The 13,598-nt window shown below is 37.7% G+C and overlaps 1 protein-coding gene across 1 annotated transcript in view; it reads left to right on the top strand.

Annotated features, from left to right (window-relative positions):
- Positions 1–13,598, top strand: part of COL9A1 (collagen type IX alpha 1 chain) — a 94,436-nt gene that overhangs the window by 77,700 nt on the left and 3,138 nt on the right. The window contains exons 34-37 of the mRNA XM_077159248.1: positions 562–708; positions 937–991; positions 2,630–2,818; positions 9,539–9,616. Coding sequence (XP_077015363.1) covers positions 562–708; positions 937–991; positions 2,630–2,818; positions 9,539–9,616 — 469 coding nt within the window. The remainder of the gene's footprint in view (positions 1–561; positions 709–936; positions 992–2,629; positions 2,819–9,538; positions 9,617–13,598) is intronic.

The raw sequence follows: 13,598 nt of genomic DNA, 5'->3' as shown, positions 1-13,598 counted from the left end.
TTAAATGTGGGATTTTAAAATGCATTTATTTATTTTATAATTCCTAGCTATATCTGACATCTTCAAGTTCTCCGAAGAATGTTATAAAGGCTAAACAGTTATTTTCTTGAGTATATCTTTATTTTATACATACTGCTGTGGTGATATATGAAGTAATATGTCTTCTATGAACTCAGTGGCCTACTCATGATCAGAAAATGCTAACAAGCCTTATTAAAAACAAACTTGTTCTTAGGAAGTGGCTTAAGGTATGAAGAATATGCTTTTAAAAATATAATATTCCAAATAATATTTTGAAATAATATCTATACCAAAAAGAAGGACCATTAACATTTTACATAAACTGGAAATCTAAGCGATTGGGTGGATTGCTGTGTGGCAATATGTGTCTTTCCCTTGGCAAAGATCTGAGGACTTGCTCCCCATGAATGGACATCTTTTGGGAGATAGGTAGAATGCAGGAGACCCAACTTGACATTTCATCTCAGTGCTCGTATTACTATTAAGAAGATGTGTTCCTTGTGTTTAGCACTGGTTTTATAGCACGCTGTTTCGTTCTAGGTGGGTAACTCCGGGGAGCCTGGTTTGAGAGGGCCTGAAGGAAGTCGGGGGCTGCCTGGAGAGGAGGGGCTGAGGGGACCACCTGGACCGCGAGGCATGCAGGGACAGCAGGGTGCCACTGGCCTGCCTGGCATCCAGGGACCAGCGGTGAGTAGGGGGTGTCTCCGTAGCTCCCCTCTAGAGATGCCATCTCACAGCTCAGGAAGAGGGGCCAGTGGGGCTACAAGACTCCAGCCCCTCGGCAGCGGGGGCCAGACTTCTTCATGTAAACCCAGTCACCTGGTTTCTTGCAGAGTCCATCGGGTTACCATTTAACAGTGTCCTCTTTATATACAGTTTTCATGTATACACTGTCGTTTTTCATTTCTGTCCCAGGGTAGAGCGCCGACAGATCAGCACATTAAACAGGTTTGCATGAGAGTCATGCAAGGTAAATAAATCACAATGGTTTGACTCTTTATATATTTTAAAGGTGGGGGCTTTGAGTAACATTAATGGCACTTCTGTTTTATCCAATCTGTTGCAATTCATAGTAGCTTATAGCCTCAAGGAAACATATTACCTTTTTGAATTTGCTTGGATGTTTTATTTTGTTTGTCATTTTTGTTAAAGCTCTTAATTTACAAGAAAAAATGCTCTTTTTTAAAACCCATGTCAGGTAGCTAATTTTTTTGAAACACAAATTCCCAGGTCTTTCCCCTCCTTCAGATCTTACCGCTTAGGGTAACTAGAACTGACCTGGGTTCTCTGTGTGGGTCTCGTGAGAAGTAAATCATGACTCCCTGTCCTAGAGAAATATAGAGATATTATCTCCCTTCATGTACTGTATATGTAGAAGATCAATAATTATCGTTACCAAAATGGTGGTCACGTGTTAACCTTTAGTAGTTTTTATTTTCATTGCTGTTTTTGGAACTGTTCTGTTCTTAAACCACAAAGAAAGTTACGATGTGGTGAAATACCCTATAACTGAGGAGATTCTGTAGCATTGGACCATCTAATAAATAATTGTCTTATTTTAGCATAAAGAAATATTTTCCCTTATATATTAGCTGGACAGTCTATTTTGTGTAGGAGATTTGTAGTTTCCCAGAAGCAAAGAAGAATTATTGTCATCTTTATATTTGAAAATCAGTATAGATTTCTTCATTGTTGACATTTTATCTTGAAAGGCTATTTCCATTTTAAACATGACATATCTAGGAAATTCTGATTTATGCTAAGTTGGTTAAATAGGACAAACCTAGAACACTCACATTTAAACAATTTGAAAATGTTGGTTAAAACTGGTTTCCAATTCATATTCTCCTCCTGAGGCTTTAAAAAAATATTACACTAGAAAATTCGCCCCCGAGTATGTTAGTGGAAGAATTTTCTTGTTTGCCATTGTTTTAGTGGATGATCCTTTCTATTAATGGTTCCTGAGAAAAGTTCACACAGTTATTAATTTTTAAGACAGACTCTTACAGTTCCCAAGAAACAGGTTCTTATTCTCAATGCCTGTTGTCTGTTCCAAGCATGGAAAACCTTTTGAGAGGAAGAATTTGTAAGAAGTCATGAATCCTCAGGATATTTCAGGTTACCAAATATCCTCAAACTAAACGTGTGAGCACAGATCTCCACGGTGTCTTAATTCAAATTCCGGAGAATGTACTGGCATTTAAAAAGCGTCCAGACATCCATTTCTATCTGTGCTCAGAAATTCATTTCTCTTCCCACCCTGGGGTTTTCAGGAAAAACCAGCCAGGACTCAGGTGACACACTCAGCCTTTCAGAACGTCATTCACCCCAAACTCCTGCAGTTTAGGGGTTTTTTATAGTCTCCCCGCTCCCTTTGTCTCAGAACAGCAGGACCAAATATATCCAGGCAGCGCTGAATAAAACCATCAGTGAAGCTTCCTGGCAGAAAACCCATGCAAAAATTATCCCACTTTATTCATTTCTCACCACCAGTTTTGACACTAGGGTGATATATGTAGAAAAAGAGGTGCTTGAAATGCCTGTCTTTCCATTTGAGTCTCTTACGTGTGTCTGACTTTTCTGGGTTGCTTTGTTTATTGCATTTTAGAGCATCTTGCTGAGATGGCTGCTAGTCTCAAGCGCCCTGACTCAGGTGCCTCTGGTCTCCCCGGGAAGCCGGGACCCCCTGGAGCTCCTGGGGTTCCGGGAGAGAATGGGTTCCCAGGCCAGGTGGGAATTCGTGGTCTCCCTGGCATTAAAGGCCCCCCTGGTACTCTTGGTCTGAGGGGCCCTAAAGGTAAGCCGGTTTACTCATGTGGAATGAAGGAGCACACGCTGCCCTTCTTCAGATGTAGGGTCTGTTTCTGAGCTCAAGGAATTCACGTCTTACACAAGCTCAGAATATTCTATGAGATAGAGAAATGTATTATTGTCCTATACAATGGTGGTGAAGATGAGACACGTTTTATATGATATTCTCTTGACCTTATTGTATCACAACAGTAGGCCAAATACTCGAATTAAGGGATCCCGGCTTTTAGTACCGATCTTTCTCAATTTTACTCTGCCTCAATCTTATATAGAAATAAACTCTATGGGATCTGATAAAGCATCATTCAGCTATCTGTATGTATATATATATTTGTGTATATGTGAGATCCTAAAATCATTATAGAGCTCTTCTAAGATGGCAACCATCCTTAGACTGTTATCTGTTGCTTAACCAAACCTACAAAATTTGTATGGACATAAGAAAAATTATACCATGAGTTAGAGCTGCCCCCTCTCCTTTTAAAAAAGTTAGCTTGAATATTTAGTTTTGATGGATTTTTTTTCAGATTTTAAGTACAATAATTTTATTCATCCTTTAAAATGTGACACAGTTTGTTGCTTATCCCTTTATTTAAGGCAAGGTTAACCCTTGCTTCCAGAATTTTGCACAAAACAGGGTTGTGAGTGTGTTAGGTTGTCAGTGGGACTGGCCAAAGGACTGACTGGCTGCTTCAAATGGCCATTTGCTAGTTGAGTTTGCTAGGTGAGTAAGTATGTCAGACTGGTGTGTGCCCTGCATAATATAGGGAGAAATAAATAAAATGAGGAGTTTCTATATCGTGATGAATGACTGACAGCTCTTTGGGGGAACTTTTGAAAAATGTGCATCAAAAAACAAGAAAAGATTTTTTTCCTTGTGGCACTCCTATTAAAGATAAATATTATGACGTAAATGGTTAAAGAGCAAGCGAGCTGCCATTTTGGATCTATAAATGAATTGCTGATATAGTTGGCTAACTACACTGTCAGCTGGAACAATTTAATTACAATTGACTTTTTTTGGTGGGGGGGGCATGTGCAGAGCTGCATGTCACAAAAACAAGTCCTTATTAGGGCCCCTTGTAAGGTTGGCACAATTTTAAAGCTTTCAGAGGCTGGACAAAAATCACATATAGAGAGAGCTAAGAGTAGAATTCATTTTAAAGAGAGCTGGACACATTCTCTGAATGAGTCATTTAGCTGTTCAACTTTGTCCTATTTTTTAGCTTCTGCTTCAGGAGCTACCTGTATGGTTAGTCCCAGTTCACTCTGTTAACCATTTCCAAGAAACCCTGCTGCCTGGGTGGATTTTGGCCTCAGTTGGATGTGTTGTGCTAGAGCCCATGGACTCAGCCTTTCATGAGTTCAGAACAGTGGTTCTTAAAGAGTGGGCTCTGGGGCATCACGAGCTGGAGTACCCTAGACTCAGTGACTGAGGAACATTGTAGTCTTAGAACCCAGCAGTCTGTGTTTTATTTATTTATTTGCATGGGCCGGCACTGGGACTTGAACCCGGGTATCCGGCATGGCCAGGTGTGAACTCTGCCTGCTGAGCTACCGTGGCCTGCCTGCAGTCTGTGGTTTAACAAGCCCTCCAGGTGATTCTGATGCAGGCCAATGTACTGGTTTAGAGCAATCACCATTTTCCTGCTGAAAGGGAACAATTTTGAGGGTCTGTAGAAATCACAGCCCTATTTTCCTTAGGCCAAAGGACACTTTTTTATGGGGCTGGAGCCTAACTTTGAGTTGGTGACAAAATTTTCTTTAAGTCTTATCACATTTCTTTAAGGAATGAAATGCCTCTGCTACTACTGTCGGTGAGTTTAAGGCTGTGCATTGGAATCACCTGGGGAGCTTTTATAAGTACCTATGTCTGGGTCCCATTCCCAGTGATTTTGTTTTATGCTTTCCCCAGGTGATTTTAATGTGTAGCCAGGAATGAGAACCACTGGAAAGCAAAGGTAGTGTTTGGGAAACTTTCTTGGAAGCTGTTAGCAGTGTTGAATTGTGGCTAGGTTGGGCCGGGTTGGCCTTAATAAATGAATCTTATTGCGAAGGAAAGAAAAGTGTATTTCAATATTTGGAACCTGAAAAACATCTCTAACACTAAGTTCATTTGTCAAGCATAGTGCAAATATGTAAGGGGTTGCTCTCTAATTTTTCTACAGTGCTCATGATAGTCTGTGATATAGTTCTTATTTTTCTCTCCCTACCCTCCTCCATTCCTTTCTCTTCATTGGATTCCTTTAAAGCAGCAGCTTTTCTCAGTTTTGTTTTCTTAGAATTGGGTAGGGATAGGGAGGTAGAGAATCAGATTTTATTGATCCAACAAAACAGTCACACGTTTGGAAATGTATAATTCTCAGGTAATTGGACTTGATCTCTCTTGTTCCACCACGTACATCAACAGTAGCAGTTCAGAGAAAACAGTTTCTTAACTATCCAATTGTTTACAGTTTGAGTTTTTCTGAGAATAAATCCTCCATCCTTTTGAAACTTAAACTTAGTCAATTAGAGATGAGATGTGGTTCAGTGTTGCATGTTGCCATTTTTATTACATGCCTAGTAAAGAAGGGATGTGTTAATTTTGCTATACCATATACTCACTTTCAGAGTCCCTGTCCAGAGAAAGTGTTGTAAGTGTAATAAACAGGTTTATTAATATTTTGACTATGTCACATTATGTCTTGATCACTGTTTTCCTTCTTAAAAATTACCCTGTAAAACCACACTGGAACATCTTCATGGGAGTTGGTAGAAATAAGCCTCAACCCCTACTCAAAGCTTATCATATTTTCAAAATCTAAAAAAATGTACATTTTACATGTCTACTCAAGCAGACATATGAGGCATCTTCTAGCTGACCTAATGTTCACTTTGTTTAGTGATTCATTAGTCTTTCATGTCATAAATATTATTTTTAAATGTATACAGCTTGGATTGATTTTTAAGTCCCTTTGAGTAGGGCTGCAAGTTTTTAAGCTATTTTAGTGCGAGTCAAACAGAAGTGTCAATATGGAAATGAAGATTTGAGAAAATACATTCCTTAACTATGGTGTACACTCATATGGAGATGGAAAATCAGTGATAATTTGCAAATAAATAGCAACATGGAAAAATGAGTAATTCTTTAGTTTTAGCCACTCTGTTCATAATCAACTGTTTAAAACTGCATATTTTCCTCCAGGACTTATGGAAAGCTTAGTTTACAAGTTCTTATTTATTGATTGATGCACTAGGCTAAAAAAAGCCGACCTTTAGTTCCCTGCGACAGTTTTTGTGCATCTTGAAAGAAGACATGACCAGGATTAGGAGAGGTTGATTAACCCTGATGATGAGTAGCCCCCAGCGGCAAGCATGAGCTGCTGTGGAACAGCAGTTTGCACAGCATTGCTCGGTCTAGGAGTCATCTAAAATTTATTTCTCTATGACTGAGAACTTAAAGGCAGCATCACCACAGCTAAAACATTGGTCTTAGTCCATGCCAGTAACATTTGAAAGCTGGTGTGGCTTCACGTTAGAATGTGCAAATAAATTTCGTTTTCACAATCAATGCAAAAGCTACATTTTAATTTATAATCTCCATCTTATCTTCAGAAAATGTGGCACATCGAGAGATTCTTTTCTCATGGCAAGCCTCCGGAATTACAGTGATTTGACATTTAAATTGCTAAATTACCAAGTGTGCTTAAGTTGTTAGTTCTTAAAATGATAATTGTCACATCTTCCTAATGTAGAGAGGTCATATTGATGATGGGTGTGAAAGAACTATAGCTTAAGTGAATGCAAGTCCCGTCAGAGCTATATATCCTTGCACAGAATTTATATTAATTTAACTTGTCTTGAAAATGTAGTTGATGCATCATGAAAACACTCACCCAAGGGCATTCACAGCTAAAATCTAAGTATGGAAACTTCTTAAACATTCATTTCATAATTAGAGATTTTTGACTATTTGATAGGCAGATGTACATGCACATTTTATTCCCCATTTTTGTTGTGTACATGACTGTTTTTATAATTATAGCAGACTTGACGCAGTGTTGAATGAGATTGGTCTGATACGAGGTTTGGAAAAAATGATCGTGTATACAATTTGTTGCAAAATGGCACAGCATCTTCTAATAGCATAGTAGAATAACATCTAATACTAAACTGATGGGATAGTGGAATAATGCCTTCTACTAAGATCAGTAGAAATCGTTTAAGGCCAGCTAACTAAGGTTTTAGGACACTATCAATGAGGCCAAGTTTCTGGGTTTGGTCTCTGCAGAGACCAGGATAATAATGGGGATTTGTTCCGTCACTGCATATCCCCAAATTCAATCAACTGTCATGCACATCTTGCATATGGTTAGTCATAATTCCAACTATCTTTTATATAAATAGTGAGTCAGTACTAAGATTGAGGCACTTGTGACAGCATATTTTAAACTTTTAAATCCATTAATTTATTTTTGGCAATACTAAATTTACATTTTTCAAGAAGTTTTTAAAATATTAAAAAGGAATTTAGGGAAGAGTTTCTCTCTCACCTCTGTTTCTATCTGTTTGGGTTCCTTTCTGCTTCTCAATCGGCAATCACTAATATTAGTTCTTTACATGTCCTTAGAGGGGATGATATACAAAGATAAATGAATATATATTCTCCTTATATCCTTTTCAAAAGAAATCCTTTTCAGCAAGTGTTGTGGACCTTGCTTTTTTCACTTAACAGTATGTCCTGGAGATCTTTCCACACCAGCACTGAAGAGCTTCCTCATTCTTTTCTTTACGGTTGTGTACTAGTTCATTCTGTGGAAACACCATAGTATGTTTAATCTTTTAATGGATGTTTAGATTGTTTTCAGTCTTTTGGTATTACAGCAAGTCTGTAGTGAGCAACATTGTACATGTTTCACTTTTATGCAAAACATCAACATACCTTCTAGAATAAATTTCCAGAAATAGAATTGCTGGGTAAAATGGTACTTCTATTTGTGATTTTGCTAGCTTTCACAAATTACTCTTCAAGGAGATCGTACCAATTATAATCTCACCAGCAATATGTAAGACTGTATTTCTCCACACTTGCTAAGATATATTTAATTAAACTTTGGAATTTTTGCCCATCATAAAGAGTAAAAGTAGTATCCCTGTTATTTTAAATGTACATTTACTTCATTAGGAGAGTGAAGAGAACCAGTTTTATTTCCTTTTGATGAACTGTCTGTTCATGTATTTTATTCATTTTTTTAAATTGTGTTGACTTTTTCTTATTGATTTTTAGGAACTCTCTAAGTTTGAATCAGAAAGGCCAACTCATTTGAGTTTATAAAATAATTCTTTCTTATTTTCTTCTGGTTCTTAAATTACATAAAAATATTTTATGGATTTGGAACTTATCCTGGAATTTGGTGTAAGGTATGGGTCCAACTTGATTTTTTTTTCCGGATGGCTACCCACTTTTTTTTTTTTCTGAATGCTGTATGGTACGGGCCACATTTAATTATTTTTCCATGTGAGTATCTCCTTATTGCAGCACCATTTGTTGAATTTTTGTTTGTTTGTTTTGGGGAAAGTGCATGGACCGGGAACCGAACCGGGTCTCCCGCATGGCAGGCGAGAATTCTTCTGCTGAACTATATTGGCACCCCTACCCACTTTTTTTTTTTAAGATCATTTATTGAACTTGCATCTCTTTTCCATTTTAAGATGTCACCTTTATTGTAAACCAAATTCTTATATGCTGTGGGCCTGTTTTTGGACTTTCTCTTTGTTTCACCAGTCTGACATGCACTGGCTCTACAGTGTTTAATTGTTGAGGCTGTAAATGGCTGGTAGGGTTAATCCTCTTCATGTCGCTTTTCTTTTTGGAGGTTTTGTGGCTCTTCTGGCCTGTGTGTTTTCTTTACAAACCTCAGAATCACCCTTTCTGCTTTTGAAAAAATACCATTTGTGTTTTTGTTGGAATCGTTGTGAATTTATAAATCAGCTTAGGGAGGACCAACGACATTTTATGATGATGCCTTCTGTCTAAGAAGATTTTTCAAGTATTCTTTGTGTCTTTTAGAAATATTAAAAAATTTTTTTTCACATTGGCTTGCTTATTTCTTATTAGGTTTATTATAAATGATATATTTTTCATTATCATGATACTGGTTATTGTTTCTATGCATGAAAATGATTGATTTTCTGATACTAAGTTTGTACCCTTCAACTTTACTGGGTTCTCTTATTACTTGTAATAAGTTTTGAGTTGATTTTCTAGGCTTTCAGATCACAGTCATATTATCTGAAAATAAGGATGCTTTTAATACCTCCAGTCTGATGATAAACAATAGTGATGAAGTGGACATTTTAATTTCGCTCTGGCTTTAGTATAACTACTTTTATGTTTGCCATTGAGCAGTATACTGCTTTTGGGTTAGGAGAGCTATATTTTATCATGGTAAAGAAGTAGCCATTGATTCTTATGTTATTCAATGTTTTTTCAAGAATGCATGTACAATTTTGTTAAATGTCTTTTCAGAATTTATAGGTGTGATCATTTGATTCTTTTCCTTAAATCTATTAATATGAATTCAATTCTTGACATGCAATATATTTCCTGTAATCTGGGTTTTGGCAATTTGATGACCTTTTGGTTTCTGTATTTTGGCTTTGTTTAAAGTTTTTAAATAGGGAAGTTTATATATTTATATAATTTTTTTTAAATGAAATGCAGGTGACTTGGGAGAAAAGGGGGAGCGTGGCCCTCCAGGAAGAGGTCCCAAAGGTTTGCCTGGAGTTCCTGGACTCCCAGGTAAGTGGGTTGTATTTCAGAATGAGGTGAGAAATTGGTAGCAAGTGGGCAGTCTGAATTGGATAACATTTTAAAAGAATTTCTATTTGATTACTTAAGCATATCAAGTGATACTTGATAATGACTGGCATAGATGTTTCAAGACTTGCTTTAATGAAGAGTTAAGTAATTTGCAAATCTTGTCTGTATTCTTTATGAGAACATGGTTGTCAGGGCTTGAAATATTAATTTCTTAAACAGATGCTTTAAAAAGTTATTAAGGTCTTTCCACACTGCACTTGTGAATGAGGGAATGGGGTGCTATCCACTTCTAACCCCGTTCATAGTGTCCTCTTTTTTTTTTTTTTTTTTAACTAAAAAGCCAGAGCAGAAAGAAAAGTACCAAAGTTTTTAGCTATTCATGTTACACAGGGAGTAACTGAAATTTTATTTTAAAGTTTTCCCTTTCAAACATCAAAACCCACTAACAACCCATATTCCAAAAAAATAAACCTGAGCATTCCTACTCATAGCCACAGAGAGCCACACACCAAACACAGAATCACAGTGGTGTCGATGAGGTGACAGAGTAGCCTCTGTGTGAGGAGCCTGGGTCTCTCACTGGGAATTCTGGTCTCTCTTTACACACTGGCTGCTCTGTCCCCAGAATCAAGGAGGCTGGGACATGTACGACCACAGAAGCAGCACAGCAGGGCAGAGCGCCAGTTCAACTCAGGAGCAGCCTCCTGGCAAGCTCTCTCCTCTAGCTGCTGAGGAGGTGACTCAGGAAGGCTCCCCAAACCCTGGTGTCTGGGGCTGAGGAGAGGAGAGGTGAGCGAGGTTGCACCGAAAAAGTGTGGTACAGATTCCCACAATAAATTTAGAGAACTTAGTTTAGGGTAATTTTGTGTTTTCTAATTCTGCCAGAGGCTTACATTTTTAATCACAGCTGTAATTGAAGCCAAAAACATCATTTCTTTCTAATTACCCATTTCGTTGCTCCTGGGATTGCTTGTAAAAAAATCTTAAAATATGAGTAACATTTGGAAAGAGTTCAAAGACTTCCTTTCTAAAACTGAGATTCATGGTCCAGTCATTGGTAAAGTTTTTTTTTTTTTTTTATGATTGGAATAGGAAGAGAAAATCTGGTTAGAGTTAGAAAGGAGCAAGAGAAGAAGATTTTAGTGTGGAAAAGTCTGGATTCATTGATGGATGTTTAGGAGATAGGGAAAAAACGAAATGCAATTTACTGAGTGTTTTGCCCCACTATCTATAGTAGTGATAAGACTGTTTAAAAAAAAACTTTAAATTTTAAAGCTTTATTAATGCTTATAAAATTTCACAACTAATTAAATTTTCTTTATATTTAAATAACCTGACAATTTTTCTTCCTCCCATTTTGTTGAAAAATCACTTAGTACTTGGACCAGTGACTTACACTATTGGGAAAATCTTCCTTTATTGAAAATATATTAGTCTCTAGTGACTCTTAGAGAAAATCTGATGGAAAACCAATTTTAAGCTTGAAGATGGGAAGACTGAGGAAGGCCAGTTTTGCACATGCAGTATCCCAGACTGTCACAATGGGGTGTATTCCCACATTCAGTAAACCACATGGAGGCGTCTAACTGGCTCAAGTAAACATCTGCCCTTATTGCTTAGTCACATCTTCAGAGAGGGCCCTCACTGATCTGCTTTTAAACACATCAGACCTTTATGTGTAGGCGAAATGGTAAGGCAGAACAAGTACATTCTTGCAGCTCAGCATGGCCCTCATGTCCTCTCCTTTATTGAAAACAATAAAATAAAATAATTGTTACACCTGGGTTTTACTTTGTACTTGTATCTGGTTTGTTAGAGTATTTTGTGGACTTCCTTTTTCAAGGCTACTAACTTCTGCTGTTTTCTTTTTCCTTTCCCCTAATTGTCGCCCCTCCCTCCCTGAAATTGCCTCTGAAACCACCTCCTTCCTTTGATTTCTCTGTCCTGCCCCTACAAGCACTTTTCTCTCACTGATCATCTCTCGTTTTCTCCAGTTGACCTTCCTTTCCATGGAATCCCACTCTTCTCGCTTTCCCTCTTATAGTTACTATTTCAACACCTCTCTGGTGTTTCTTTTCTTGATCCTTTGTTCTATTATAACCAAGAGGATATTTGAGATTAATTAGTGAAAAATCTGAATTCCAGATTATTGTTTTTTTAATTAGGCTAGCTTTCGAAAGTATGCAGTGTCTGGAGAAGAGGGATCTGCTGCTAGAGAGTTTTCTAAGTGCTTCAGCAAACAGGCTGGAGGGTCCACATTTTCCATACTCCTTATTTAAAAGCAGAGCCCCACAGTGGGGGGCTTTGGTTCTTAAGTTTGCTCAGATTCTCATCTATTCTGTGCATATGCACAGCTAACAATTTCTCAAGACAGTCAAGTCTTTGAAAGAAAATATTTCAGGCCATTCATTCCCTAAAGCTAGTATTCTGAAAGTGGGTTGTTTAGGCAGAGGCCCTGCAACCAGACAACCTGAATTCCAATCTTGAAGCCATCACTTACTAGTACCACCTCTGATACCTCTCTAGACTCCTCCTCCATGAAAACTGACTTTAGCTCCAATCACAAATCCAATGGACTTGAGTCACAGTAAATTATTTCCCTGCTTATTTGCTGAGAGATTGGGTCATTTTTAATTCACCGTTAAAGCTTGGAATATGACTAGGAATGTGATTTCTAACTTCTCACAAATGTAACCATAATAGAATTTTAGGACTTGGGCGAACCTTCAGTTAGACTCTGTGCAGGAACACGTCCAGACCTTTTGGATAAATACACTACTATTCCGTTTTCTTGTGAAGAGTTTACTGACAGGTGAGCTTTGCTTGGGTGGACAAAATCAAAGATACACTTAATTTAGGTTTAAGTTTTGGAGTAGCCATTATCCTATTTCCATTGGTGCAGCTATCTTTGATTGTGTGTGAGGCGGTCCTATATAAACAACTTGACACCAATCCCCCAAACATACACTGCTTTGTCAAACCCCACACAAGTAAGGTCAGTATAAGGTGAGAAATGTGAGAAAGTCCAAGGCACTTACCAAAATTGACATAGTCGGAGGATTAATTCGGTACCCTGTTTTTTTATGCAGAAAATTATTTGCAAGGGCCTTTTTTTTTTAAAGGCCACATATATAGTCCTCTTCATTCTGCAGCATGAATTAAGTAAAAGGCTGCCTCCTTCAAAATGTTCCAGCCTGGATTGGCCTTCACCGATGTAACATGACTACTCTCTAGTGTTCACACAGAGAATGACACAGATACTCATTTATGAAAGTCATGAAATGTTTGGTAATAGCAATTTTAGAGGTCCTTAAATTTCAGCACACCATGTAATCTTTAGACAATTAGTATAGCTGACACATCCATGAGGCATGCAAGTAAATTGGCTTTAGATCCATGGTAAAGAGAAAATAATTTATGAGTGTTGGTGATGATGATGATGGTGACAAGGAAGAAGATGATATCACTGAGAAACTCTAGAGGATAAATTTTGCATTCGCCAAAGGGACATGTGGACTAGAATTGTTTTTCATAAAATAAATCAAGGCTAGAGAAGCTGGCTCCAACAACTCTTTCCTCAAAGGATGAACAGGAATCTGGAATAAACTCAACAAGTTATAAAAACCTCTCCTGGAATGTTCTGGGATGGGGAATTAAACATGCACATCTTAAACAAGCTTTCCTTCTGCTTTTCAATATTATTTATATGCTAGAGGATAAAATCCCTTAAATGTAAGGCTCTAGACAGGGGGCTTGTTCTACAAATATTAAATAAAAATTTGAATTATTTGCTAACACTGAAAATGGAGAGATATTTTTTAAAAACCCAGCTTCCTCATTCTCTTGAAAAAAAATAAGAGGGTCTGGCCACACTGGCATATATTCCCCCATGATAGCTGTTAGGACAGAGCTGCTGCCAGCATCCATTTTCCAGCCCACTCCAGGACTCACTGCTCCCTGT

Source organism: Tamandua tetradactyla, chromosome 5 (assembly GCF_023851605.1).
Source record: "Tamandua tetradactyla isolate mTamTet1 chromosome 5, mTamTet1.pri, whole genome shotgun sequence".
NCBI classification, from domain to species: Eukaryota; Metazoa; Chordata; class Mammalia; order Pilosa; family Myrmecophagidae; genus Tamandua; species Tamandua tetradactyla.
The sequence above is the reverse complement of the archived record's forward strand: the minus strand, read 5'-3'. Positions and strand labels throughout refer to the sequence as shown.